This window comes from Falco peregrinus, chromosome 5 (assembly GCF_023634155.1).
Source record: "Falco peregrinus isolate bFalPer1 chromosome 5, bFalPer1.pri, whole genome shotgun sequence".
NCBI classification, from domain to species: Eukaryota; Metazoa; Chordata; class Aves; order Falconiformes; family Falconidae; genus Falco; species Falco peregrinus.
The window spans coordinates 57,644,614-57,671,553 of NC_073725.1; the positions used below are offsets into that span (position 1 = coordinate 57,644,614).

Below are 26,940 nucleotides of genomic sequence, written 5' to 3' on the forward strand. Positions count from 1 at the left end.
TGTGTCTGAGACAGGCCCTCCAACACATCCCAAATTAAGATGTTCATACATTGTTCTTGAACAATCTTGGTGTTACTTAAGAGTATTCTAGGCTTTTTGGCTGCTGCCTTTAATATCTTTTTAATGTGCTTTCTCCTTTTTTATGTTATTCCACTTTGCTGTAATTATGTATTTCTGCTGTGGATTGATTATTTACTTTGATTGGCCCTTCATAGACCTATTTATCTTAATAGAATCATAGAACAGTTTGGGTTGGAAGGGACATCCAAAGATCATTTAGTCCAATCCTCCTACAATGAACAGGGACATCTTTATGTTACTCAAAGCCCCATCCAACATGACCTTGAACACTTCCAGGGATGGGGTATCTACTGCCTCCCTGGGCAACCTATTCCAATGCCTCACCACTCTCGCTGTAAAATATTTCTTTCTTAAATCTGGTTTGTTGCTACCTTCTTTTAGTTTAAAACCATCAACCCTTGCCCTGTTGCAACAGGCATGCTAAAAAGTTTGAAGTCTGTCCCCATCTTTCTTATAAGCCCCTTTTAAGTATTGAAGGACTGCAGTAAGGTCTCCCTGGAGCCCTCTCTTCTCTGGGCTGAACCACCACAACTCAATACTTCATGGTAACTTACAGAGCGGTTCTTCAGTAATAACCTTCTGAACCTGTGTGTTTTCTACTTACGATAAGACAGGTCAGAATTTTTTTTTTTTGCTTTTTTTTTTTTCTAGGGTTCTTGAGAAGTTGTAGCATAAAGCATATGTAAGTATGATGTTTACCCTAAGTCACCTAGGGATAACTGTAGTATCTCACTGTTACTGTACTGTCTGTCCTGGCAGTCTCTCCGATCGTTTTGTGTGTGTTGGAGTCACTGTCATCATTCTGGGCGAGTGGTCTGTTGTATGGTCCCAATATTGATGTGATATTCAAACCATATGGATTATGTTAGAACTTGGTACAATTAACTTGTTCGTCTGCTCTTACTTCGGGTTTTCATTATCGTATAGCAACACTCACTGCTGTGGTTTTTCTGTATTTTTGCAATATAATTTGTTCTTTTATTTTACAGCATGTAATGATTGTCTGACTTTCACCAGTATGCTGCTTCTGTCAATATCCTAATTGAAAACCAGGCATTTTAAGGCTTTTTATTTTATTTTTTAGATTTCTGGTATCATTATAGCAGGACTTCCACGCTTGGCTCAGTAGCTTATTTTTTGTGCTATGATTAAAATGGAATTATTTCTTCTTTGTGGTTTCTTGTTCAGATTTATTAATGTCTGCCCTATCTTTTATTTATAGATACAAAGTTTTAATGATTTCAGCCCTAGAAAATGTGTCATGTCCATTTGTGCCAGCCTTACTGCACTTCTTAGTTTCAAGATTCTCCTGTTAAGATTATTAATTGCAAATGCCAGTAGTCTGGTACCAGCTTGATTTAGTTGAAAACCATCTTTTCTGTATAAGCAGACTTTCTTCCAAAAGCTTCTGCAGTTTCTACCAAATCAAAATTTAATAGTAAAAGCTCACATTTGTGAGAAGAGTTACGCCAGTGTGAAGTTTTTTTGAAAATCATAACTGAAATATTTAATAGACTTTATCGATGGGAAGAGATTTGCTAGCATAGATAAAAAGTTTGATTTACAGTAAATCTGTCAATACTGAAAATGCAGAGTGGTAGCTGCCAAAGCAGTAGGCACTCAGGTATTGGCTATGACTTTGGAAGGACTAAGCTATAAAAGATCGTTTTGTTCTGCTGTTGACTTGGCACAAGACATTCAGAATCCTCAGCAGAGGGGAGAATCAGGCTAATAAAGGCGGGTGCACGGTGTATGGGTAGGATTTGGTTGTAGGAATTTGAAAGTTGAAGACAGTAAGCTAAGCAGCTTAACATCTTCAGAATAAGAAGGAGTGAAGCTTGTAAGTGCGTCAAGCTGTTTGCTTAGATCTAGACTAAGGAGCTTAAGTAGCTTATAACACCACAAGCTTGCTAGCTCTGGAGGAAGGGACTTACAAGATGTGCAACAGCTACACTTCAAAGGCCTTACAAGTACCTCTGATGAAGCCTGCAGGGCTTCTAGAGAGCATGTCAAGTAAATCTGTCCGTCTGTCTGTTTCTCTGCAGTATCCAAGTGCTTCCTTTTGTTTCCTCCTTATAAAGTTATGGGCAACCCTCCTCCCTGGAGTTATCACAGTGTTAAATACCTGGCACTTGAAAATCAGGAGGTTCTCAAAATTAATTTAGTCATGTCCTTTATGCATACTCTCTCCTCACTAAAAAACCCCCATACTATTTTGCATGCTAGGCTGTACCATTTTTGTTCTGATGAAATGTTGTATGGCGAACTTGCAAAGGATGAAGAGTCCCCTTCCTTTATAGAGAGGGATAGAAAACTACCTCAGCTGCATAGTTGTAAATTAGCTATCTTTGGGGTCTTCAGCTTTACATGTGTTTTGTTTCTTGTTGAAGCCTTTAGGACTGCATCATCACAAGCTGCGCTGTATGGCTATGGTGCTATCCAATTCCCACCGAAATCAGTTGGCTTCCTTGGGGTCAAAGGCTCCTGCAAAGCAGAGATGGCTACATTCACAAACTTTTGCTCTACAAAATAACTGTCATGTCCTCAAAAGTATCATTACTTACTAGTCAAAATATTACCTTCATAATGGTGCTTTCTTGAGTAATTTTGTCATCTTGAGCTTGTTCTGTCTTGACTTCATTAAGTCTACCAAAGATGCACTTTAAATTACAGCATATGACCAGTTTTCTCTTCTGCTCTGACTCCTTGCTCCTTAGGTATTTAGTTTCTGAATTTCAAAGTAGATTCTTACATGCAGTTCAGTAATTTTGTCTGTACAGACTGCAACATATGTAAATTGTAAATTAGTATTTCACACAGTTTAGGCTGATTCTGCAAAGTAGTCTTTCGGGGTATTTTATACTGTTTACAGTTACATGTAGTAAGTTGTGCTAAGAGTAGTTAAAATCACAGTATGGATGAGGATGGAAAGGACCTCTGAAGATCATCTAGTCAGAGCAGGGCCAGCTGGAGGAGGTGGCCCAGGACTGTGTCCAGTTGGGTTTTGAGTATCTCCAAGGATGGAGGTTCTGCAGCCTCTCTGGGAAACCTGCTGCAGTGTTTGATCACCTATATGTTTTTTTTTTTTTTTTTTTTAAAATGTGTTTAAAAGGAATTTTTTGTCTTTTAGTTTGTGCCCTTTGCCTCTTGTTCTGTCACTGAACAGCATGAGAAGAATCTGACTTTGTTGTCTTACTCTCCCTCGTCAAGTATTTATGCAGATTGATAAGACCCCTTGTGAGCCTTCTCTTCTCGAGGCTGAACAGTCCTGGCTCTCCCAGCCTTGCCTTGCAGTATGCCAGGTGTTCAGTCCCTTAATCATCTTTGTGGCCCGTCACTGGACAGTACATCCATGTCTCTCTTTTGTACTCTTTTGCCCAGAGCTGGACCCAGCACTACCGATACCATCACATGTGCTGAGCAGTGGTCCCTCAACCTGCTACTAATGTTCTTTTTAATGCAGCTTAGGATGATGTTGGCTGCCTTTTGCTGCAAGGACGGACAGCAGGATCATGCTTACCTTGCTGTACACCAGGATCCTCAGGTCTTTTTCTGCTAAGCTGCTTTCCAGCTGATAGCCCCCAGTCAGTTGACCCTCAGCCTGTAGTGGTGCATGGGGTGTTTCCTCCCCAGGTGCAGGACTTTGCATTTCCATTTATTGAGCTTGATGAGGTTCCTGTCAGTCCATTTCTCCAGCCTGCTGAGGTCCTGCTGATGGCAGCACAACCCTCTTGTGTATCATCACTCCTCTCAGTTTTGTATCATCTGCAAACTCGCTGAGGATACACTCTTTTCCATCACCTAGGTCATAAATGTTGGGCAGTATCAGACCCGTATTGACCCTTGGGACACACCACTAGTGAGTTGCCTCCAGCTGGACTTTGTAGCACTGACTACAGCCTTCAAGTCCTGCAGTTCAGCCAATTTTCAGTCTACCTCACTGTCCACGTATCTAATTTGTACTTCGTCAGTTTGTCAGTGAAGATACTGTGGGAGACCGTGTCAAAAGGCTTGCTAAAATTGATGTGGACAACATCTGCTGCTTTCTCCTCATCCACCAAACCAGTTATCTCACCTTAGAAGGCCATGCTGACTAATGTCAATCACCTGTCTATCCTTTGTATGTTTGGAAATGGTTTCCAGGTTTTGCTCCATCTTCCCGAGGATCAAGGTGAGCCTAACTGGCCTATAGTTCCCAGTATCTTCCTCCTTGCCATTGCTGAAGGTGGGTGACATTTGCTTTCTTCCAGTCCTCAGGAGCCTCCCCAAATTGCCATGACCTTCAAAGATAATCAAGAGTAGTCTCACAATGTTATTGGCCGAGTGTCTCAGCTCTCATGGGTGCATCCCATGAGGTCCCATGGACCTCTGTATGTCCAGTTTATATAAATGTTCCCTAATCTGGTCTGTTCCATCAAGGATGAGTCTTCCCTGCTCTGGACTATCCTCCTGGCCTCAGGGACCTGGCATTCCTGAGAGTGCATCATAGCAGTAGAGACTGAGGCAAAGATGGCATCAAGAACTCTGATCCTTTATCACCAGGTCCCGTTAATTTGCAGTCATGTGCTACAGACCTTGGTCTGTGTGTGTGTGTAAGCTTGTTTACGTGTGGGCTCATTTCCAAACAAACAAGCCTGAGGTTTGTGCTGATTTCCCAGACAAGCTCTTCCTGTTCATGGCTCAGGATGTCAGCCAGCTGCCCCCATGAGCCAGCGATTCAATTGCAGGGGAAGTTCAGCTTGGGTGAAAACAAAGACGGTGGTACACGTTTTTCTTTCGGTTTTTAATTGCTTCCGTTTCTGTATCTGAAGCATTTTTCTTTAAAATACTTCACTTTGCAGGTGTAGCCTCATGGACTTTCTCTCATCATAGCTTTTCTTATCATTTGTGGCCATTAGAGGGTTCAAAATACTTTTGGCAGGGGAGTTAACACAGGTGCCCTGGAGCAACCCCCGTTGGGATAATTACGTTCTTTTTATTTAAAGTCCAGTTTTTGTCGGCTGTTATCGTAGGGTTCATTTCATGTCACGAGTAGTTGTGCTGTGCTGTCTGCCAGAGAGGGTTGTATTTTGCTGTGGACTTTTATAGGGCTGAAACTTCTGTGTGCAAAGTAATTATTTATTTATTTTTTTGATACTGGAAGGACAATCCAATAAACCATTTTCTTTCTTATTGGAAATTGAAATAACGTTACCTTTTTTGGATGGAAAGAAGTATACAGGCTGGATTTTGAGGTCTCATTGATTTTAAAGCAAAGCCGTGGCTGTAGTTCACAATGAAAAGGCGGTGTGATTCGGCTTCTGCTTTGGTGCTCGGGAGACTTGGCTTGCACTCCTGGTTCATCTAGATGGGTATCTTCCCTGTATCTTTTTCTCACATCTGAAATCGGGGTGGTGGAAATTCCTATCTGTTAAGGGTGTTCTGAGGGTGAATTGACTATTATTAGACTGGGGTGATAAACAGTCGTTACATGGGAAATTAAATTCAGGGCCAGAGATTATTTTTTTGGTGGTTAATTCTCAGATGAAAGGTCTGCTAAGGACCCTGTACACCAACACGCAGAGGTGTCTTGACAAGGGTCACTGATTTTTTCAGGGTCATGGTGGTGTATTTGCCCCTTGGGTGAGATGCTTGTATACAAGTAGAGGAGAATAAACCAGTTTGACTCTCACTTCTGGAGAGCAGCAGTTGCTTCTGCTGAAAACTTTTATAGCATATGGTTTGGATTTCTGTGTGGTGGGAAATTGGAAGATGTGGGGTAGCGCTCCCATCGTTTCTTCTGGGATTTACTGCAAGGAAATAGTAGCTGATAGGCCATGTAGCCTTTGCATAGTGAGCATGATGTCTCTGATATGTCAGATCTCTGACACATTGTAGTGCACAGGAGGCCAGGACACATATGGTAAATCTTGATGCATTTTGTATTCCTCTCTTTTCAGCCAGTCAGAATCTGAGCTCAAAAAAGAAAACATGAAAGCAGAAGTCTGAACATATGGCAACCCTAATTAAGGGGGTGATGTTATTTTTTTTTCACCTTCAAACTCATGGCAGTCATACTGACCTTAGTGCTTTTTCCTTTCCTGTGGTGCATTCAGCTATTCTCATGAAACGTTTCCTTCCTGAGCAGGGGGACTGAGTAAGCATGTGCAATCAAATATCTGTATTTTTGTTTCATGAGAAATTATGTACTTTCAGAATTTATTTTCAAACTGTCTCATAATTAGTCACATTTTGTGGGGCTTTTGTGAAGAAACATGAAGGATGCATCTCCTTTTGCAGACCGAGACTGAGATCCCTTTTATGACTGCTAAACAGAATTGAGTCTTGAACCTAGATTTGATACAAGTCAAGCTATTGGGCTTAGAGTCAGTCTTTCTTCTGCTTGGGGCTATTCTGCTTCTTATGAAATATTCACCGATCCAGAGAGACAGTGTGACTTTGTCTAACTTGATGGTGAAGGAAAATTTGTGGGATAAAGCAGACCCTGGTTCAGGTTCTGTCCCTGCTCTAAATCAGGTGATTTACATCCTAAGTGAGTCCATAGGCAGTGAGGTGATAGTGTTTATCTGCTCTCTTTCTGATCTTTCTTCTGCTGCACATTTTCTGTTGTGGCCCTGAAAAACTCTTTGATTAGCTGTCACGGTCCAACAAAAAATATCTTGCAGAAAAATTCTTGACCAGCTCCCTCAGAATTACTTAGTAAGTTATGAATTATAGAATGAGGGTGCCAATATGTTCTAGGTAATAGTACATACGGTTTCCCTTTTTATTTAATAAGTCTTTGCTAAAGTCAGCATCCCTATTTAGATCTTTGGCTTGTTTGCAGCTGCTATATTCCTACTTTACATATGACAATATAAGAAGAGCCTCTAACATGATCTTTCTCATGACCAGACTTTTGTTTTTCCCTTTTTGTGTGATTCTCCATAATTTAGATAGCTTGACAGTGTGTCTTAGTGGATTTTTAATTTTGCAGAACTTGAGTTGATTTGCTTTTGAAAAATTAACTAGTCTGTGCCCTTGAAAAGTCATTGCATCTGTTATTACCTCCACATGTGATAAGTTTAAGAAAATGATTAGCAAAGGTGTCACTCATTTCTGCATGCTGTATATCAGATCGGACTTGCTGTGAAGTAGTGAACCATATTAAAGCTGTGAAATCAGCCCTGCTCTACAGGGACTACAACCAGCTGCACCAATTTTACTACTTTTTTCCCTTGCAGATTCAGGAATGATTAGAATGGAGTTTGACAGTTTATTTACAGATTGGCTGTGACTGACAGGATGCCAGAGGGGAAATGTTTGTACTCCCTGAAGATAGTTTTTGGTAACTAAGGCTAAATATCTGACAGGACTTCTGTTACAAAACAGAGTGTGATCAACAGTTGTGTTACTGCAGAATTCAGTGCATCTTTTCATTGAAAATACAGCTGAAAATACAGGACTAAAGCCAGAAAGCCAGCATTTGCCTAGATGTGAAGTGTCTGTACAGAAGAGATGATGTGTGGCACTGGTGAATTCGAGCCTTCCAGCTCAGTTCCGACCTCTCATCCCTATAAGAAATGAGGGAGAGGAGGAAGAAAACCACTCACATGCCACCTTCTTTCCTCTTGGTCACTGATTTTCAAACTTAAAATCTGTAGGTTTCATAAATTTTTCAGTATGGGACTGGACCTCTTACATGGTAAATTCAAAATCTCCTTGACAACTGACCTGCTTCCCTTACCTTATGGGCTGCCAAGAGTTCATGGACCATGCATTGAAAACTTATGACCATGCATGTGATGTTAAGGTTCCTTGCAGTTTAACCTTGAAATGAGTAAAATAAAATTAATCTTGTTTTCCTCTTACATTTATCCCCTGGCTTTGAAGCTAGGGCAAATGGGCTTTTTCTTTTTCATGATCATGTCGTTCTGATTGTCAGTGTAAATCTGCAGTAACCTGACTAATGTATCCTTGTGGCATATAAAAATCAGTCTTATACAATGATACTTTGAAAACAGAAACCTTTTGGAAGAAGATATGTGAGCTAAATATTATATACAATATATGGATAGTAATAATATGCTCTGTATTCCCAGAAATAGTATCAAACATTTGATCAGGAGAGTATTTTTTGTTCATTAATAGCTCTTTGTTCATTCAAGAGGCACAGAAGCTTTTGTACATTGAAAAGGTTAATTATACTCAGAGTAAAGGTACTTGAATAAATTGTGTGGTTTATGGGTAGCAGAGGTTGAAGGTGGGCAGATTTGTCTAGCGCAGAGAAAAAATATATTTTTATTAGATTGTTAGGTGTTAAGAAGTGCTGCCAACTAGCCAAATGTAATCTGACTATTCATAAGCAAGAGATTCTGATACATTGCAGGGGTCAGAAAATATGCAGCTGGATGCTTGTGTCCTTACTTGCATTTAAGCTGGTCATACTGGTTATGTCTAGGATTGCAGATTTTAGTAGGGTTAATCTTTTTCTTAACTGGTGTTTTTTTGTTGTTGTTTTGTTTTTCTGGCTGGATTGGTAATCTACTGTAGACTGGATTCTTTGCTATATGTTTTTGTTATAATAAGACTATGCATTGAGAAAGATGTAGAGCACAATTAGCAAAGAGTACATGAGAAAAGGCAAAATAAGCCTTTTTCAGTTGTGATCTTCTAGTGAAGTATGTCCCTTGTTAATACTGATATGTGAGGTATGACTTTACCACCTCTAAAGAAGATTTTTCTGGCTTTCTGGTTACTAGATCATTAGGCTGAACCCACCTCCCCAGTGATGGGCTTCTTCCAATGCAATCTTTACTGTGGATACAACAGGGCTGACAGGTGAATTCTTATATGCATTTTTCAATTGTTGGGAATAAAAGACATACTTCTGGGAATGGAGGCTGGCATCCAGCTCAGCCCTTTCCCAAGTAAATTCTCTTTTCATTAGACTAAATGGCCGTGGTTATTCTGGACCTGCGGCTCTGACAGTCCTGGTTGCATGGTAACTTTTCTGTAATGGAAGAGTGATGGTTGTCTGGGTTCACACTGTTGTTATCCACGCAGTCAAGCAGTTCCTCAGGGAATGGGAGTGGTGATTAACCTATTCCTATGTCTTGCTATCTTGACTATTAAAAAGATTTTCTTGCAACAAGTATAACTGGCATGTCGCAGCTTCATAGTTTTGTCAGGCTTTGTTCTGTCCACCCTGGCTATGGAGAAGAGAGTTTATTCCCTGTCTCCTTGTGGATGATATTTTTATCACGTTTCTGCTGTTAATACTGCCTGTTTATAAAAGGAGAAGCTCTACCCTTAAGGGTGAAGGCAGGTTGCCCAAGGTAATGCAGGAAATCATCGGTGGTGTGAGGCAGGACTATACAATCCAACAGCTCTGAATCCTGCTTTCCAGCTGTAGTTCCAGTCTAATGCCTTTTAACAGATAGGAGACAGAAGTAGGTGTGATGTATTTTTGTTACGAGTTCAGACAATCCTGAATCTGGATCATCAAATCCGTAGCTTCCAGGTTCTCCCTGTTGCTGTAAGGAGTTGCTAGGTATCCAATGAGCTGCCGTATTCCTGGCTGATGGCATCGTTCCTGCCTCGATGAGTACATCATGCTGCAGTTCCTACAGCTCATGCCGGCATGCAGGTTGTGACTCTGAACTCTGTTAAAAGATACCCTCATACTTTTTAAGACTCAAGAAAAGTGACCTAATTAGTTAAAGAACAGTCAGTTCTTCAGCCGTTGGATTATTTTATTTAAAAAGTATTAGATGGTAGAGCAGGAATTGAAGTGCGTGCTTTGAGATCAGCAGCAGAGCTGTGAACGGGAATTGTGAGTATTACTGAGGCTGTCACCCAGTGCCTAAAGACAAAAGCAGAATTACCATGAGAAGGTCATTTTTCTAAGCAAAGGACAGTTGTAAACTGCCTTTACCAGGAAAAAAAATCAGTATTTGTTGCATTGCATCATTGAATTATTCATCAAGATCAGACACTTTCTTGTTCAATTTACTTTGTCATTTTCTTCTAGCTTATTCTCAGCAGTTTGGATGAAAATGTAACACAGTAGCACCTGCTTACAAGAGACATTCAATTCACTAGATGTCTTGATTGGAAAGACATTTGCTTTGGTCCAAGCTAAAATCAAATGCTCTTTGTTTTAATGGGATATTCATGTTTTATGGACAAATAACTAGAATTGGTGTTACAATATTTTTCTGTTAACCTGTTCTTACTGTTTTAGCGAGTCATTTCAAGGCCTTAATTTAGAATAAACAGGATTTGCTCACAGATCAGATCCTGCATCTTTTCTTCTGTTCTATACAGCCTCTGTTGAAACAAGTAAGTGTTTTCACAGCAGTAAGATTTGATTGTCTAGAAAGGTGTAAACATTCCTTTTCCTGAAATTGCTTCATGTATATAGGTGAAAATAACACTCTCTTAGGAAATTCTAGGCATGGTTAGATTGTTTCAAGACCCTAGTCCCAGTACTGAAATGAGTAAATAATAATTTCTCTGTCACTTCACAATCTTTTCTTCTTATACGCAAGTATATAGAGAAACTCAGGTACACAAGGAGATCTGAATCTGACCCATATGTTCCTCTCACCATGATCCCTTTTTCTCTTTTGTTGCTTTCCCCCATTATTTACTTCGTTTGCATATTTTAGTGTTTCATACCATGGTGCCTGAGTCAATTTTCTTTTGAATAATTAAACAGGTACATGCCCTTGGAAAGTCATTGCACCCTTTATTGCCACTTAATGTGTTAACTGTGAGGATTTGGGAAAAGATGTTGTGCATTTTTGTTGACTGCTGTTTTATGCAGGGATTGGGTGTAACGTAGGGAATGGGACTCAGACGATGTGCTGGATTTTGGTGTTTGTGGTGAACTGTATCTTGGGGACCCAGAGGATGTACCCAGGCTGGAAAACCCTGTCCTTTTGCCATTTCAAAGGAAGATGTGAGCAGCCTTTTACTTTAAAATAATAATAAAGTAATAATAATAAAAAGCTAGTAATAATAATAAATAAAATTGATAGAGTCAGTGGCTATTCAGTGATGTCCCGTACTTACATGGGGCTGGATTTTAGGTAGCGGGAGGTTTTGGCCTCTGCAGAAGAAAATGTAAGGAAAAGAATTGGTCAGGAGTCTTCTGTGCTATGGGTTTGGGAGAAGGGGAAGATAGAGGGGGTGGACAGGAGGACTTTTGCAGCTTGCTAATAAAGCTGGCTGAGACTTCTCTGAAGGGGTGGCAGAGCCAGACACGGGGGATTGGGGTGGGTAACGTGCTCCGAGCTGCTCTGGGTATGGCTGGGTTAACGGGGAAGTTTCTGTAAGCAGTGGAGAGCTCCAGGTTCTCATTAGAATCCTGAGCCAGGTGAGCTTGAGCATAGCTGTACTACAGGTGCAGCTCTAGCGGCGATATTATAGGGATTTGTTAAAATTCCGCTGGCTTGGATAACTGAGTCGCTGTTCTGGTTGCAGGAGCAATGAGCGTGCACCAGGGTAGGCCAGTGACAAAACGTGCTTTGTTAAATTGCATTTTATATAACTGTTGTCTGGTAGTCATGCTTTATTTTCTCCCCTGCTTTTTCTAGTGAATACTCTTAACTGTAAACATATTTCAGTGTCTTTGGTCACTCTAAATGACGTTAAAATGTGCGTTTGCCCTCATTGCTCATTCAAGCCCTACTCTTTGCAATTAGGATGCTAGTAGAAATTCATATTGATTTCTAGGTGCGTGTTTTCCTTAGGATAGGACGTATGTCTGCTTAAATGTTACAAAATAAACCAAGGCAGTTTGTGTTCTTTAATGCCAAGAAATAAATTGTTTGGATTGTGTGACTTGTTACTCAGCATGCAGCAAGTGCTGGGGAGAGATATCCTGGCTGATCCCTGGGGCCAAGGCAGCTGCCGGACTCCAGCTCCGTGGCATGGAGGTGAAATCTCTGCTCCAACTGTCGAAGGCAAAGAATTCCTTTAAAAAGCAAAACTTCTGCGTGGTCAAGCTTGAGGAGAAACTACGGACCGCAGCACTGCAGCTTGTGCTTTTGATGTTTTTTGAGTTGATTAATGAATGTAGAAATAGAAGGAAAAGGTTACGACAGGATGGTTTTGGATTCAGTGCAATCAGAAGTGATTTATTCAGAGACAAGGGGCTCCACCCATCGATATGGTTCTTTTCGCTTGGCCTTTGGAAGAGCTTACCATAGAATTGCTCAGTTGTGATTAAAATTTCCCTGTGCCAGCGTGGCTGATGTGTTCAGCCAAATGCTAAATGAGATGCATCCAGTTTTGGGGTTCGTCAGTGGGAGAAAACATGGGGCGTATCACAGCAGTTTATAAAAGAGGAGCCGTTAGAATTGAAGAGATTAACATCTCAGGGAAGGCTGCAGGCACAAAGCATATGTAAATAATGATCATTGGTTAACAGGCATCAGTGCCTTGCAGATAAAGAACTGTTATAGATTGTAAAAGAGATTATCAAAATCCCTCAAACCAGAGAGTGTTAATGATGCAGATCATGAAATGCGTGGTGACTGAGATTTAAATGTGTGTTTTGATATAGATTGTATGATCGCTCATCAAAAGCTTCAGACCTGTTGTTTTTTAAAGAGTGTTTTCTTTACTATCTGAATCAAATATGTCAGCTCTGCAATCTGTGGCAGGTTAATTGAAATGCAGTGAGAGTGCAAGATCTGAATCAAGCATGAGGTTGGCAAACTTTGTTCATCCTTTTATTTATGCAGATCTCTAAAAGTAACTACTTAGCTTGAGAATTGTTGATGAAATTAGTGTGATCTTCCATCCTTCCTTAGATAGGAAGGATTTGGGCTGTATGGAATCTAAAGGAACAATTTCAAAGGTGTCATATTTGACTGGATTGAGTGAATGTACAGCAGAAGCTTGAGGAGCATCTTATTGTTGTAGCATTGTAGTGACTTTTCAGTGTCCAGTGATGGACTTCATCTGACTTGAGTGAAATTCTGCAAGTGGCATGCCCAAAATACCCCAAGGTAGTTTTTGCTGTCTCCCTTTTCCTCATGAACTGTTATTTAATTTTGAGTGATTGAATTTGGTGACACTTAGTGCACATTGAAGGGAGGAATTTATAATGCTAACTAAAGCAAAGGGTATTTCAGGTTTGTTCTTTGTGAGCTGTTCTTGCTGTTCTGCCAAATGTGTGCACCTCTGCCACGTCATGCCAGAGCTTCTAATTGGACTCCTGTCCTAAGATCAAATAATGTCCTCAGAGACTGTCAGCAGGAGGAAAAAAAAAAAAGACCACCAAACACAAATTTGTAAAAGCCCCTGAACTACACAGTATGAGGGATTGAAGACGTTCTTTCCTTCTCCTTAACTGGATCTTTGTTTCCCATTGCAGTGGTTTCTTAGTGGCTTTAACTTTTATTGATTGTATGGGAACACGATGGCAATGAAGGATGTTCAGGTACTAGGATGATACACCAGGTCTGGGTACCCACCCCTCAGCTGGAGGGGATTGTGATAAGGGCAGACACTAAAAAAAAAACCCCTTTGCCATCAGAAAATCTCCCCACATTCCAGTGGCATGAAGTTATTAGGGTGTTTGAGAGGAGTTGTTTGTACTAAGGGGTTGTATTGTTCAGTACCCAACAGTGTACCCTTCCTAGGTCTAATATTTCATTTAAAAGCAATTTGCCTGAATAAAATAAAATATGCATGATGGGTGAACACAGATGAGCTCTGTTAATGTATTCTAATTAACTTGCTAAAAATATTTTAAAATCTTAATAAGCTTAAAGAGAATTTCTGATGATCAGATGCAATGTTAATGAGCATGGTATAAAAACATAAGAAGGTGAAGTAGATAGCTGATTGGCAGTTGCAGTGCTGTCTGTACAGCTAACATTTTTCATGTGCAAAAGATAGATCTTTCGGTTATATTTTAGCTTTTGTCTTGGTAGCTAATTTCTCAAGAACTATTTCTAGAAAGCTTAATGAACACAGCATAAAAAAAAATACCTGTTTGATTTGGGGTGGAGTGGGGGTTTTATTGCTTCATTATGCTTTAGAAAAACACGCTAAGGACATTTATAATAAAGTATCTGTGTTCTTTGTGTGTGGGAGAATGACTCTTTTCCTTTTATATATGCCATAAATCTCAGATTGTAGTTCTTTTTCTCTCCAGGCTATTAGGTTTCTGCAGACTGTATTTCATTCCTTAGCACCTATAGTTGCTTGGCAACAGCATCCGATTTACATGAACCCAGCCCAGTGAATGAATAGTTACCTGGAACCTTCCTGCACAGAAACCCCAAGAAACGTAGCGGTTCTCCCATTCAGTATGACAATTATTAGGACATATTAATTGCTTCTCTCTATTCATCTTTCCATAGCCTTTATTTTTAAGTTAAAGGGGGAAAAACTGTATTCTCTGTTTAGTTCTAGCCTGCCAGAGGTTACAAAATTCATTTATAAATAATCCACTTGGAAAGCAGGAGGTTTATTAATAACAGAAGACTTTAGTAGTGCTCAGGGCCTCAACTGGTACAAGTGGTCCCCAGTGCTGGATTCTGTAGGTACCGTAAAAAAACCAAGAGCCTCAAAGGAGTGAAGTGACCCACCACAGTCACATATAGAAGGTCAGTGGGGTTTTTTTTTGGCTGGTAAGTTAGGTACGGTTTTTAGGGAGAAAAAGAAGCAAATGTTTCCTACTCAATGTATTTGTTTGGCTTCTGGTATATGGAACTTTGTTGAACAAACAAGATAAACAGATTTTCTGCTATCTCAGCCTAGTGTTTTGTGAGCAGGTACACCCTCCTATCAATTCATTTTACGCTTACGAAGTACTTTACAGCCTGTAGGTTATTTCTATTGAGAGGAGTGGGAGGTATTAAAAAGAAAAATCAAGAAGAAAAATTCGTCACCAGCACCAAACTCAAAACAGCCTTACAGAGCTGGGGGAAGAAGAGCTACGGGCAATATTTGTGGATGCTGGAACAGTTGTTAATTCTTTTGGAAAATCATGTAAACTAATCACCCAAATTGCCTTATTTTGTAAGTTCTTTTCTGTTTTTCAGCTGGCTAATCCTTTGAAAAAATAAAATGATATCTGGGCTTTGACTTTTTTCTTTATAGAGGCTTGTTGTTGATAAGGTGCAAAGGCTGGTGCTGAGGGAAGCAGAGTAGTCCTGAGATCTGGTAGAGATCTGGTTTGCAAATCTAGATCCCAAACGGATTTTTTTTTCCAAGTTTGTGGTGATTTGGGTTCCTCTAGAATTAAAATACCCGGAAGGATATTCTTTCCTCTTTTCAGTCAAGTGGTATTCAAGGTCAGGCCATCACACCCTGTACCTTTTAATTTTATCCTGTGGCTTTAGGTAATGCTGAACTTGCAGCTGATTATTATTGTATTTTCTCCTGTGGACATGTCTTGCTACTGATGCACAGACTCTGCAGATTAACTAATGCAGAATTGAATGTGTTTGTGATGTAAGTAATGAAGAGGTCTTTGTTCTATTCTTGGTTGTTCTACTGATTTTGTGCGACCTTGGGTACCTCGTTTGTATCCTTCCTTGCTTTTCTCATATTAACCTTCGATGGATGGTGTCACATGTTGATTTGCCAATGTAATCTTCTGTTTCCCTTAGAAGATTTGAAAGGCTGAAAATTGCTGTATATGAGGACAAAATAGTTTTAAAACAATGAGAAAACAATGGGTTTTGTGTTTCTAAATAACGTGGTAGCAAGCGTTATGTACCGATGTGTGATTCGTAAAGCCATGTACAGTACTTACATCAGAGTTGTGACAGCCATGGGAGGGTGTATGTTTTGCTGAGTGTCACGCACAAATTTCTCATGTGTCAGAAGATTTTGAGGCAATACTGAGCTTTGCTGAAATACTAGCAACAGAGCACATAAAATTTGTTGGGTTTAGTCAGTGGAAAATGCCTAAGGTAGCAGTGACCTGCATCTTGCATGCTCCTGACTTTGGGTGGGTATCTCACCTCCAGTCCTGGGAACTGAGCAGCAGGAATTGTAAGTTTGCATTTCCAGGGTTCCGAGAGGCACCGATGTGTAGCTTGGTGCAGAGCCCTCCTGAACTCAGGGGTTTTTTGCAACAGGGGCCATAGAACATCTGACCTCCTACTGCAGCACTGCAGGGCATGTGTCTGTTGGGGCTACAGACCTTCAGAGCTGGAATGTTCTCCCAAGAAGGCAGGCAGGTTTGTAGCACAAGGTTCTCTGTCATTTATCAGTTTCCTGCTAAGTATTTGGATAGGCAAACTGACCAGGTGCAATATCAGCTACTTCTAGAGTAGACATTTTTGATGCTTTTACCAACTGCTCTCTTTTGATAGTGGTTTCAGTGGTGAAGACATTTCTGCTAGGCACTGGTAGTATACCAGCAGCACTAAGAATCAGTGGTTTGTGGTCTCAAAATTATGCCTTTTAATGAGTACCGGAACATAATATCCTTAGCTTATCAAAAAGAAAGACAAGATGCAATTTAATTGTGGTCTGTAAGTGCCAAAACGAGAAGGGGAAACCCAAGTCTATAGTAATGTTTTAACTGGAAGGCTACAGCCACAAAGATCAAGTGACTAGAAGATTAAAGAAGAAAAATCTAAATTATGGGGAAAGAGCACATATTTAACTTTACGGGTATTAAACATGGAAACAGCCAGTAGACACAGTAAATTCTCTGTCACTTTGGGTCCTTCAGCTGAGGTTCTGTGTCTTCTTCAGCTGACTGCAGTTCAGTGAATACAGAGCTGAGCTGGGTGGTGAGATCGCTGTGTGAAAGTTGTGTGATACCGTTTCAGCAGATGGTCCACTCTGACCTTTTACGTTTTTGGAGCTCTCTGTAGGTAGGTTATTAAGTAGCTGAATGTGGTGGCTGGATTTCAAATGCCCAGTTTGGATCTTCTCTAAGTTTTGTTTTCAGACTGGTACCACCTGCTTCAGAATATTTTTTGAGAATCAATACATTTGTCGCATTGGTTCCAGATTTCACATTTATTTTTGCTGAATGACAGGAATTCTGAAGTGGAAGGTGAAGGCAGAGGTGCTGCCAAGAGTCTATGAATAATTGTGGAAGCATGGGGTAAATCAAAGCAGGTTGCGCTTTGTTATGTTAAGCTTTAATTGGAACCTTGGCCACTTTATGGATGTTTGAGCAACAGCTGAGTAGATTTTGTGGTGATTAGTCTTTTTCCCCAACACACATTATTTTTAAGTTTCACAGTTCTTGCCATATCTAAACTTCGGGTAACAAAACAGAAGAACTTTGAGTGGCCAAAAAATAAAAAAAATTAAACCTGATGTAAGCCAGTTACATTGATATGTGAACCCATTTTACCTTACTAATTCATGAAATGTATTACTTTTTTTTTAAAGGAATTAATTCAGAATGAAGAATTTACACAAGTTAGAGATAGCAAGGGTTTATTAAACTACTTCTAGTAATAATGTCTTCAGGAGAGGACTTTTCCCTAAATAGGTTTTCAGTCTCGACCAAACAGATTTTAAGTGGTCCTTCTAATTTATCTTCCTTAGTTTCCTTAAAAGCTTTCACAGAAATATTTTCCAAAATATTCAGCCTATATCTACAAAAACTTTTGGTCTGAATCTCTTTTCTTTTTTTTTTTTCCTTTTTTTCTCTTTTTTCCCTTTTTTTTCCCCCTTGCTGTAAGTGCCAGTACTGAGTTGTGGATTTATTTTTTTACACATTACCATTGGAATTTATCCCTGGCTTCATCAAAATATTCTGTCAAATAGAAATATGCATCTCAAAAAAAAAAATCACAGCAAATTGATAAGCAATTGCAGCTCTGCACTATTTCTACAAAAATGCAGATACTTCAGAGGTCTTGTTGGGAGGGTGTCAATGTATATGTTATAACAGTATTACAACTATTGATCTGCTTTGTTCCCAAATAAGTCTTTACCATTCATGTACCAAAGTTTTTCTTGCTGTATAACCCTGCCAAAGTCAATGAAATTGAATTGTCAGTGGGGTTGTATCTGGAGTAGGTTTTGTTTCTGATAGTACATCTTAGGCTGCGTGTACTTTTGTGGTGATCTGCAATAATTTAAGGTGCTGTTAAGAGAGAATTTATGTACATGTTTTTCTATGTTTATTTTTTCTGAAATCCATCAAAAAGGGGAAGGCTTTGAGTCAATGTTAAATTTTAATTCATATCTGAAGTGAGCTAGGCTGAGGATTTTCAGACTCAGGTCATTTGGTGTCTTTGCATTTCAAAACCTGAAGCTTAAAGTTTTGTCTTTATTGAAGCAGGGTCTTAGGAAAGCCAAATTTGGCACCCTCATGAAGAACAATTTCTGCTGTTAGAAGTTATTTGAGAATATAAGGTGACCTAGACTATCAGTGGCATAAGAGTCTTGACCATGGATACCTTTCCTACTCTGTTTTACTTTGGTGTGTGCGCATCTACTCATTTTAGTGGTGGTATTCTTGCCTTAGAGTAGTGTGAGCAAGAAAAATCATGCCTGTTCTTACCTACATCATTGTAGAGACATTATCTGTATAAGTAGAATAAATTGTTGAGGATATTAGCCGTATTTGTCATGGCTGCTGAAGAAATCAAGGCTTTTTTCCCCTGTTGAATTACAGCTGGTAGGATAGTAGCTCTACTTCAGTAGCCTTTAGAGGCTGATGATAATTCTACCTTTAAAAGTTGTTTTTCTTCCCCAGGCACTGCATTTAAAAAATAAGAATAAAATTTTGTGTCTGGAAAATTTCTGACAGTCATTTGAGCAATTGAAACCCTCAGTGAAATTAAAGCATGTTACAGAATATGAAAACTTTTTTGCTTGTAAGTAAGAAAACAGCTAACCCGTATGGCAAGTCTGGCTTGCTTTTCTTTGGAATAAATTAGCTGATGCTTTAAAGTGAAAGTTAGAAACACTTCTAAAACTATTTTTTTAATGGCTTTTATGAATCACAGTATTGTTTTTAGAATTGCAAAGGTGGCTGAATTTGTTTGAGTATTTGGCTTCAAGCTTGTAATTTTTTCACTCAGACAGTTGTATTGGGTCTAAATTAAAAAAAGAAGCGAAAAAGAAAAGAAAAAAAAAAGTGTGTGTTCCAATTTACATTACTTTTGCCTTAGGTAGATAGTGTCTAATATGCTGAAGGCTGGTTTGTGGCAGTCTTTTTTTTTTTTTTTTCTGTTAATGAAAGTTATGCCAAAAGTGATGCAGCACAATGAGGTAGAGAAGCAAGCGCCTTTGGACCCAGTTCTAGAACTTAGAGTAACATAAAAGGCACTCAGTACCTTGTACATTTTCATATTTTACAAGATATAGACAAGAGAAACCTTTTACCATAGCGGGAGTTTAATTTCACAGTCCTTATATGAATATGAAAGATTAGCATGAATATTGGAAGAGTTAGTATGCAAGAAGGGCAATTTTGGAACATTTGTTTTATAAAAGGGACAAAATAATCATATATTCTTGGTTTGTTTTTCTTGAATGAAAAGCTAGAAAATACTTTTTTTGAAATTATAGTGTTTGGAGTTAATCAGAGAAATAAAGGAGGGGCTGATACGTTTCTTCTTGCTTGCAAATTGTAAATTGCAGTTATTCGCAATCATGCTTATAGCTGGCGTGGGTTCATGTGCATAATCAGCTGCTTTTTGAATGCATGTTCCGTTGTTCTGTTTTATTTATGGATTCAGTTGTGATGAGAAAGATGTTGTGAAGTTGTTTGGATGAAGCCTTGGAAACGTCTTTTAGGAGTTTTGAAAGACAGAGAGTGCCTGGAGTTTGGGATACAAACCAGGGCTCTGTGCAGCACTGGAAGTTTAGATGAAAAAGCTAGAGTTTTCAGCCTTAAAATCTAAGGTCAAATTCTGCTTTCGGAGTTTGCAGCCCATGAGCCAGCAAAATTCTAGACTGACACAGGCACATTGTTACAGTCCAGTTGAAATATAGCCAGATCCAAAAGCCCTGAGCCATCCCAGGAGCCATCCCATCGGTTTCAGCATCTGGACCAGTTAGTGGTCTGATCTGACCCACTCCTGGTGGAAGAGGAGGCTGAACTTCTGCCTCCAGTCATCTTGCACAAACGATGTGGCAGCAGACTTTGGTACTAATTATCAGCACAAACCTTCTGATTGATGGAAGTTTGCTTATGTGATTATTTTTTTAATAGCTGTGGTTAATGGGCCAAGACCATTAAAGGGGATGTCAGACTGTTCAGGAGACACTCGCCCTGTGTTACTGATTCTGCTGTCTCACTTGCTGAATCCACTCGGGCAGTGCTCCTTGAGTCTGCACTTTCCAAAATCTTTGTTATTCCTGCACTTTTTGGCTTACTCCACTTAAACTTCTTGCTCTTCTGGAAAGGCATCAGATCTGTTTTTATAAATACATAGTGATGCAGGACCAGTCTTTTTGGGACCACTGACAATGGCTGGACACAAATAACAGTAATTTCTCTCCTCAGCAACAGATTATTTTTATGCCCCCTCCCCATACATGCCTTTCAATGAAAGCAATATTTTGGCTGAAAACAAGAGCCAGGAGATGAACTTTAACTAATAATTCAGTTCTTGCTGGATCTCTGTGAAGGGCAGAATGGAGGTTGTTGTCTGAGTAGTAACATGCATAGAGTGGGCTGCCTTCTCACCTTGTGTGGGAAAATGCCTTGTGCTCAGTTTTCCCACATGTTCCCAAGTGAACTTCTTGGGTCTTCCCCCCTCCTCCTGTCCAGTGGGAATTATTATTTTACCTGAATTTCATTTATATCAGTCACTACATTCCACGGCAGATAACAGATCTGTGCAAGATGTGCATATTGCAGGATGACACCATGCCATGCGCAGCTGCAGATGCTTTCTAGATAGGGTTAAAGTTCTCGATCAGATCTCTGAAAAATCATTAGTTTTTAAATAGGAAGGAAATAAACTGGTTGGTTAGGTACTATGCAGGGAGCTTTTAATTAAAAGATGTTTAAAACTGATTCTCTCAGTTTTTAAACAACAAACAATGATGTTTGCTACAACTGTTGGGTTTTTGTGTGTGTTGGTTTTTGAATTTTTTTTTAGTAACACTGTATTTAAGTTCTTTCTGTGCACTGCCATAGGGGATAGATGGTAGCTCCTGACAGATTCAAACACAGCCGGCTGAGAACACTGCTAGTGATGGATGAACGATGTCTTTGTTAAATGCCCCTGTATACATAAATGATGGGCTTTCTTTATTTATTTATAAGATGTATCCAATTACACATCTCAGAGCAAATGTTCCCCGTTCAGTAGAGCACACAATATTGGCATTAAAAAGACAATCCCTGAAATCAGTGATCAATGCATTTTCCTCACTCTCTGGAGAGAGTTTGAAATAAGAGGTAAACCTAAAATTCAGCAAATTCCAGTAAATACTTTTGCGACCTAGTCCTCATCTGTAAGAAGCAGCTGAAACTCAACCAAGGAAGCCATTGCCTCTGCTCTGACCGCACGCAGAGCTGCCTCTGGAAACGCGGTGCCCTGGGTTCACCTAAGATCCCTCTTCCACATGGCCGGGATGCATATGTGCCACCATATGATCCAGTATGGTGGATCAGATTCGGTTGTCAGACAGCGATGCCTGAGGTTCACTAGGCTGTTGCCTGCTGGGATGTTTTCTGGTGAGGTGAGCCACCCTCATTATTCAAAGTGGAGGAGAATGAATGAGTGTGCCCTTCATGTAACTTCAGCATAGGGTTTGGATTTTTTTTTACTGTGTATCTGTGTGTGTTAGTACTCACAAGCTGATCCAATTTAGAACTTGAGATGTCCAACCAACGTTAGCAACTTAGTATAAATTAAGTTAGTTTCTTTTATCAAGTAGGTTAGCTATATACTGAAGTAATTCTTAGTGTTTTGCTATGAATGAATCAGTCTGGATTAAGATGGGTGTGCAGATAATCAGGGTGTTAAATACTTTTAAACTTGAGAACTGTTTGCCGCCCTGGTAAATAATCTAACTCACCTACTAGTAGGGTAAATGCGTACTCGTGAGCGGTTTGTATCAATGCAAACTGTAAATGCACCCCTACTCTTCTTATGATAACTTCGTTATATCGAAGTATTTTGAATGACAGTTCTGGCATAAATTGATAACGTAGCTAAACTCTGAATCTTCTGACCTGGCAAGGAGTAAGTCTCCTGTCCAGTCCTCGATTCCAAATGCAAACGTGTTGCCTCTTACAGGGGCAGTGGAGTCAGCTAGGAGGCACAAATCAGCCCTGCCTGGCCCATTGGTTACTGTGCCAGTGAAAGCAGGTGGCAATACACACTGACGGAGCTCTGAAACCTTTGGAAAGTTGTGGAGCAGAAGCCCAGAGACAGAGCACTGGCATGCAGCTGGAGATGAGCTAAGATATGTTTGAGGTTTTCACGGGAGTGGTTGCTGTTTGGCTTGACCACTTTTATATTGTCCACCATTCTTTCCGGATGGTGATAGCCCAGCAGTTTATTAAGCCCCATCCCAGAGGCGGTGGAGAGGCAAGCGTGCCTTATTCTTTGGTTGTAGCTGCTGTGAAGTGTGGCAGACGTGTCTGTTTCTCATTCTGTCTTGCTGGCTGTCTCTGAAATGTGATGTTTTCGTGTTGGATGTGGTAGTTCTGCAAGAATTTATATTCGCAACAAGGTTTAGCAAGACAGAATTGCAACTACTAGGCAAATCATTTGGAGTTCGGTTTGGTTTCTAGGAACAGAGGCTTACTAGTTATTTTTCACTGGTTTCTGTGCTATTATGTTGTGATAATCTTGGCAGGGATCTGTCACTCTGTGCTGGAATAATTGAAACTTGTTTTCTCTGAGGAATCACTCTGCTGTTTGTTTTATTTGTTTACTGACATTGACAGAGATCCTAATGGCTTTTAAAACCCAATTTGTGCATCACTGAATATCCTCCAAAGAGGAAAATAAAATTTAAATTTGTCAGTAAAATAGGGTCCCCCATGCAATGCTTTGTCTGGGTCTTAGACTCCACCTGAGCTCCTAGCTCTGGGTCTAGAAATGGCACGGTGGGTCGCATCTTCTCTTTATTTCTAATTCTGTCTTCAGGGCTTTTGTCATTAAGACACTTGAAAGGATAAATTACAATAAGTTATTTAGGGCATCAGTATAGACCAGCTTTGCCTTGTAAAAAATAAATTATCATTAGCTTTTATTAAAAAGGAGGTTAAAATAACAAAATAATAACCACACTGAAATTCCCTTTTTGGGAGGCTATATGTGATGATATCACTTATTATTGTCATAAATCAGGGTAATTAAGTGGTTAGATTTTTTAATGTATGATATCAAAGTATTTATGAGTTTATTTTGTTTTAATCCTTTAAAGTAGTTCAGAGAGATAATTTGGAATACTCATGTTCATAGTGCCTTGCTGAATTGTGGTTATGCGTAGATGCATGACTTGTTACACACAAATAAATGATGAGGCATGGGAAAGACATTTTCTTTAAATACTAAAGAATGCAGGATAATTTATTTTTTTAATGCCCCCAAACTGTGGGTTCGCATTGGGTGAAGATTCAGATATTTTTTTTGATTGAAGTGACTTAGACCATCTCTAATTACCTTTCGACACACTTCCTTGTCACTCATGCATATAGGGATTGCCCAAGTTTCAGTGAACTCTTGACTGTGAACGTCACAGAGAGCTAAGTTTGGAAAATAGTGGTGATTTTTAAAGGTTATCTGTCAGTTTATATATATACAGCTATGAGCCAAACCCATCTGACCTCAAACCAGAGCTGTAGTATAACAGCACTCTGCCTTTCTTGCTGTGTATCTGTTTTGCAAACCTCCCTGACTTTGTTAGCGCTATAATAACAATGGATCTGCAATATGCCTCTTCTAAGGAAGTGTTCTAACGTCTCTTGCGAAGGTGGGTAATTAGTCTTACCCCCTTTTTTACAGAAGTTAAATTAGAGGTAGAGAGAGAGAGAGAGCCCAGATCACCCGACTTGCACCTCCTTGTTCTCATTGCTTGGTTTGGAAGCACAAATCGTGACAATATGCACGTTCAGTCTGATCTGTGTGTTGTGTTGCATTGCAGTGCCTAGAACAAGGATCTTGGCTACGGGCGGTGCATCCCACAATAAAAAGATCTTACAGGTAAGTAGAAAATTAAATCCTTTGAACTGAACTTACAGTTACATCTTCATTTTTAGTTTGAGGTACTGAATCCAAATCCCTGCAGCTGCACAAGAAGGTGTTGGTGTGGGATTGCAAATCTGCTGCAGGTCTTCAGGGCTTTTCTTCAGGTTTGGTGTGGAAACCATTAGCCTAATGATTATTTTGTATTGAACTTTAAAGGTTTTCTGGTTTTTTTTTACACTTGACAAGTTTTATGAATGTGTATCTGAAGCACTGATGATTTCCAGGTCTCGTCACTTAAATCAAATCAATCAGCAAAGAAATCTAGAAGAGACTTGATACAACACCTGAGATTTTTGTAGGTTTTGCCATTCAGATCAAAGACCATGAATTTAAACTGGAGAGGGATTATGTGGTGTTGAACACCTAGAAAACCCTCATGCAAACCCCCAAACCCTTGCCCTTGTTGTTCTGAGTATCTGTTACTTATTAGCATTGTGTCATATACTGGGGGGAGGCTATGCTTCTGTACAGCCTGTCCTCCCTCTTCACACCTTACTCTGCTGCTGCTGTTGCTGCGCATCCAGCCCTGGTTAAGATCCTTCGTCCATCTTCTCAAGAACAGAGTACCGTGTGCTCCCTCTTTCTGCTTGCTGAGATTTGGCAAGCCTTGCTTGTGAATGGTGAGAGGTCCCTCAGCTGGCTCCTGCTAGCACAGAACTAGACATCTGGATTGGGATTCTTCTCACCCGAATCCAGTCACCTGCGATGTGACATCTGTGTGCGAGCTGTCAGTCCTGAGATCCTGTCAGTTACAGTGCAAAGGAAACTGGATGGTGTTTTAACTGAGCAAATGTAGACATCTCCCTGGGAGCGAGCCTGAGAGCTTTCTGTACTCCACTGACAGCTTTGACAAGCTCCCCTTTGACTAGGGGCTCCGACACTGAGCCTGGAGGTAGACATTTACACCAAAAGGCACCTGGTTTAGTCTGGGGCTAAGTCCCGGCACTGACGTTAGTCAACACAGGGCGAATTTTTTTCTGGAGATGCCAATCCCTTTCCATCAGCTGGGGTGTCTAGAGGCCAGCCTCAACTATGCACCATACTCTTTGACAATTGCAGTCAAAAAAGGTTTTCTGCTCTGCGAAACCTGAGCTAGATAAACGGAGGTTGAAGAGCAAAGAGCAGAAAGCTGTCTTTCTCCTAAGGCATCTAAGCCACATGTTCGTATAACCATTGGTTGTGTAGCTGATTGGGACACAGCAAATCTGGCATGTTTTGCCTGCAGATGTCACTTCTTTTCATCTACTTTGGTTATTTTGCTTAGGAACCTGACGTTGGAAAATTAGCTGATAGGTTAATTGCTTAAAACATTGGTCCCCACTGGAGTAATTCTACTAAGAATATGTCAGGAAGGAGATTGGATTAATAGATGAGTTTGTTTTTAAAGCTGTATTTCCAGTTTAGGTGCCAGGAGGATCTCTTTGCTGTGGAATGAAGGCAGAGAACTGAATATTCTTATAACATGCAATTCTGCAACATACACAGCTGAAAAATCGTGGGGATGGGAGAGTGGTAGTTGTGGTGCTTGCTCTTCACGTGTAACTACAGCTGCTTTTAAAACTCATTAAAAGTGTCTTAAAATAATATGATCAATACAGTGTCATCCACTTAATTCAATCACTGGTTAATTGGATCCTTCTTTTTAATTTAATCAAAACCTCAGAAGCCATATCAGTTGCATGAGGAATAACAACTTCCATCCTTATCATGGTCAATTTTGGATAATTTGTTCCAGGGCTACAAAAGACTATCACTTAATTAATCAACATTCAGTAACTCCTATATTTTACACTGCAAAGGAGGCAACTTAGGAATATCTGTTGAAAAAAAATATAGTAGGGTAGCTTTCTCCACAGTTCTGGGAAGCTTTTTATAACATATGTGGTGCTTGATTAATGACCACATGAAACATGGTGAAATATTTTTAACAGTAAAACCTGTAACAGTTCCTTGTAAAATTATTCATGAGAGATTCTACAGTTTCAAATGACTTAATATATGAACTTTGAATAATTTTGATTTTATAATCATGTGGCACAAAAGGTAGTTATTTGTAGTGTTACAGTACTTATTAGCATTCAGAGTAGAGTAGAACAGCATTGTATAAGTCTCTGCAGAGATGCAAAAAAAAAAAAAGAAAGACAAAAAAAAGACTTGCATTTTCCAAAGGAATGTACAATTCCAGCTCAAGACAAGAAATACCTGTTAGGGATGAGATGAAGCAGCAGATGGGGAATGTGCTGAAACAATATGGTAGTATTGGCTGGCAGGATGGACAGTGGAATGAGCGCTCTGTGACCTTACTACTTCCAGAGGACTTTTCAATAGATACCATGATAAATTTTCCATTTACCCTCTGGCATTGAAGCTCATGTTTTGCTCAATGCTTTCTTGCAAGCAAAGTTAGGCAATACTGACTTGGCTATCATGCCAGAAGAGAATATTTTAAGTTTGTAAGCTCAGGCTTTCATTGTATTCTAGTTAGCAACCAGCTACTTTTTGTATGAAAAATGTATGATTTTTGTATGAAAAATGGTGATTTTCAAAGGTTTTGATTTGCAGATTCCCCACAAACTTTCAGAGAAGGACACAAAATATTTCAGAAATGTCACATACAGTTTTCTTCTATAGCATATATGAATTTAATTACTTAGTCATCTTTTATGAAGCCCTGGGGCCCATGATTAGTAGGGCTGCAAATTCCTGG

At 39.8% G+C, this 26,940-nt stretch overlaps 1 protein-coding gene across 3 annotated transcripts in view; it reads left to right on the plus strand.

Moving 5' to 3' along the window:
* The window catches only part of XYLB (xylulokinase), an 84,474-nt gene that overhangs the window by 45,736 nt on the left and 11,798 nt on the right, over nt 1–26,940 (plus strand). For 2 of the 3 annotated variants that reach the window (XM_055804633.1, XM_055804632.1), the window contains 2 exons: nt 16,173–16,274; nt 24,130–24,188. In XM_055804633.1, the coding sequence (XP_055660608.1) occupies nt 16,173–16,274; nt 24,130–24,188 (161 nt within the window). The remainder of the gene's footprint in view (nt 1–16,172; nt 16,275–24,129; nt 24,189–26,940) is intronic. The other variant, XM_055804634.1, reaches the window with a different exon arrangement.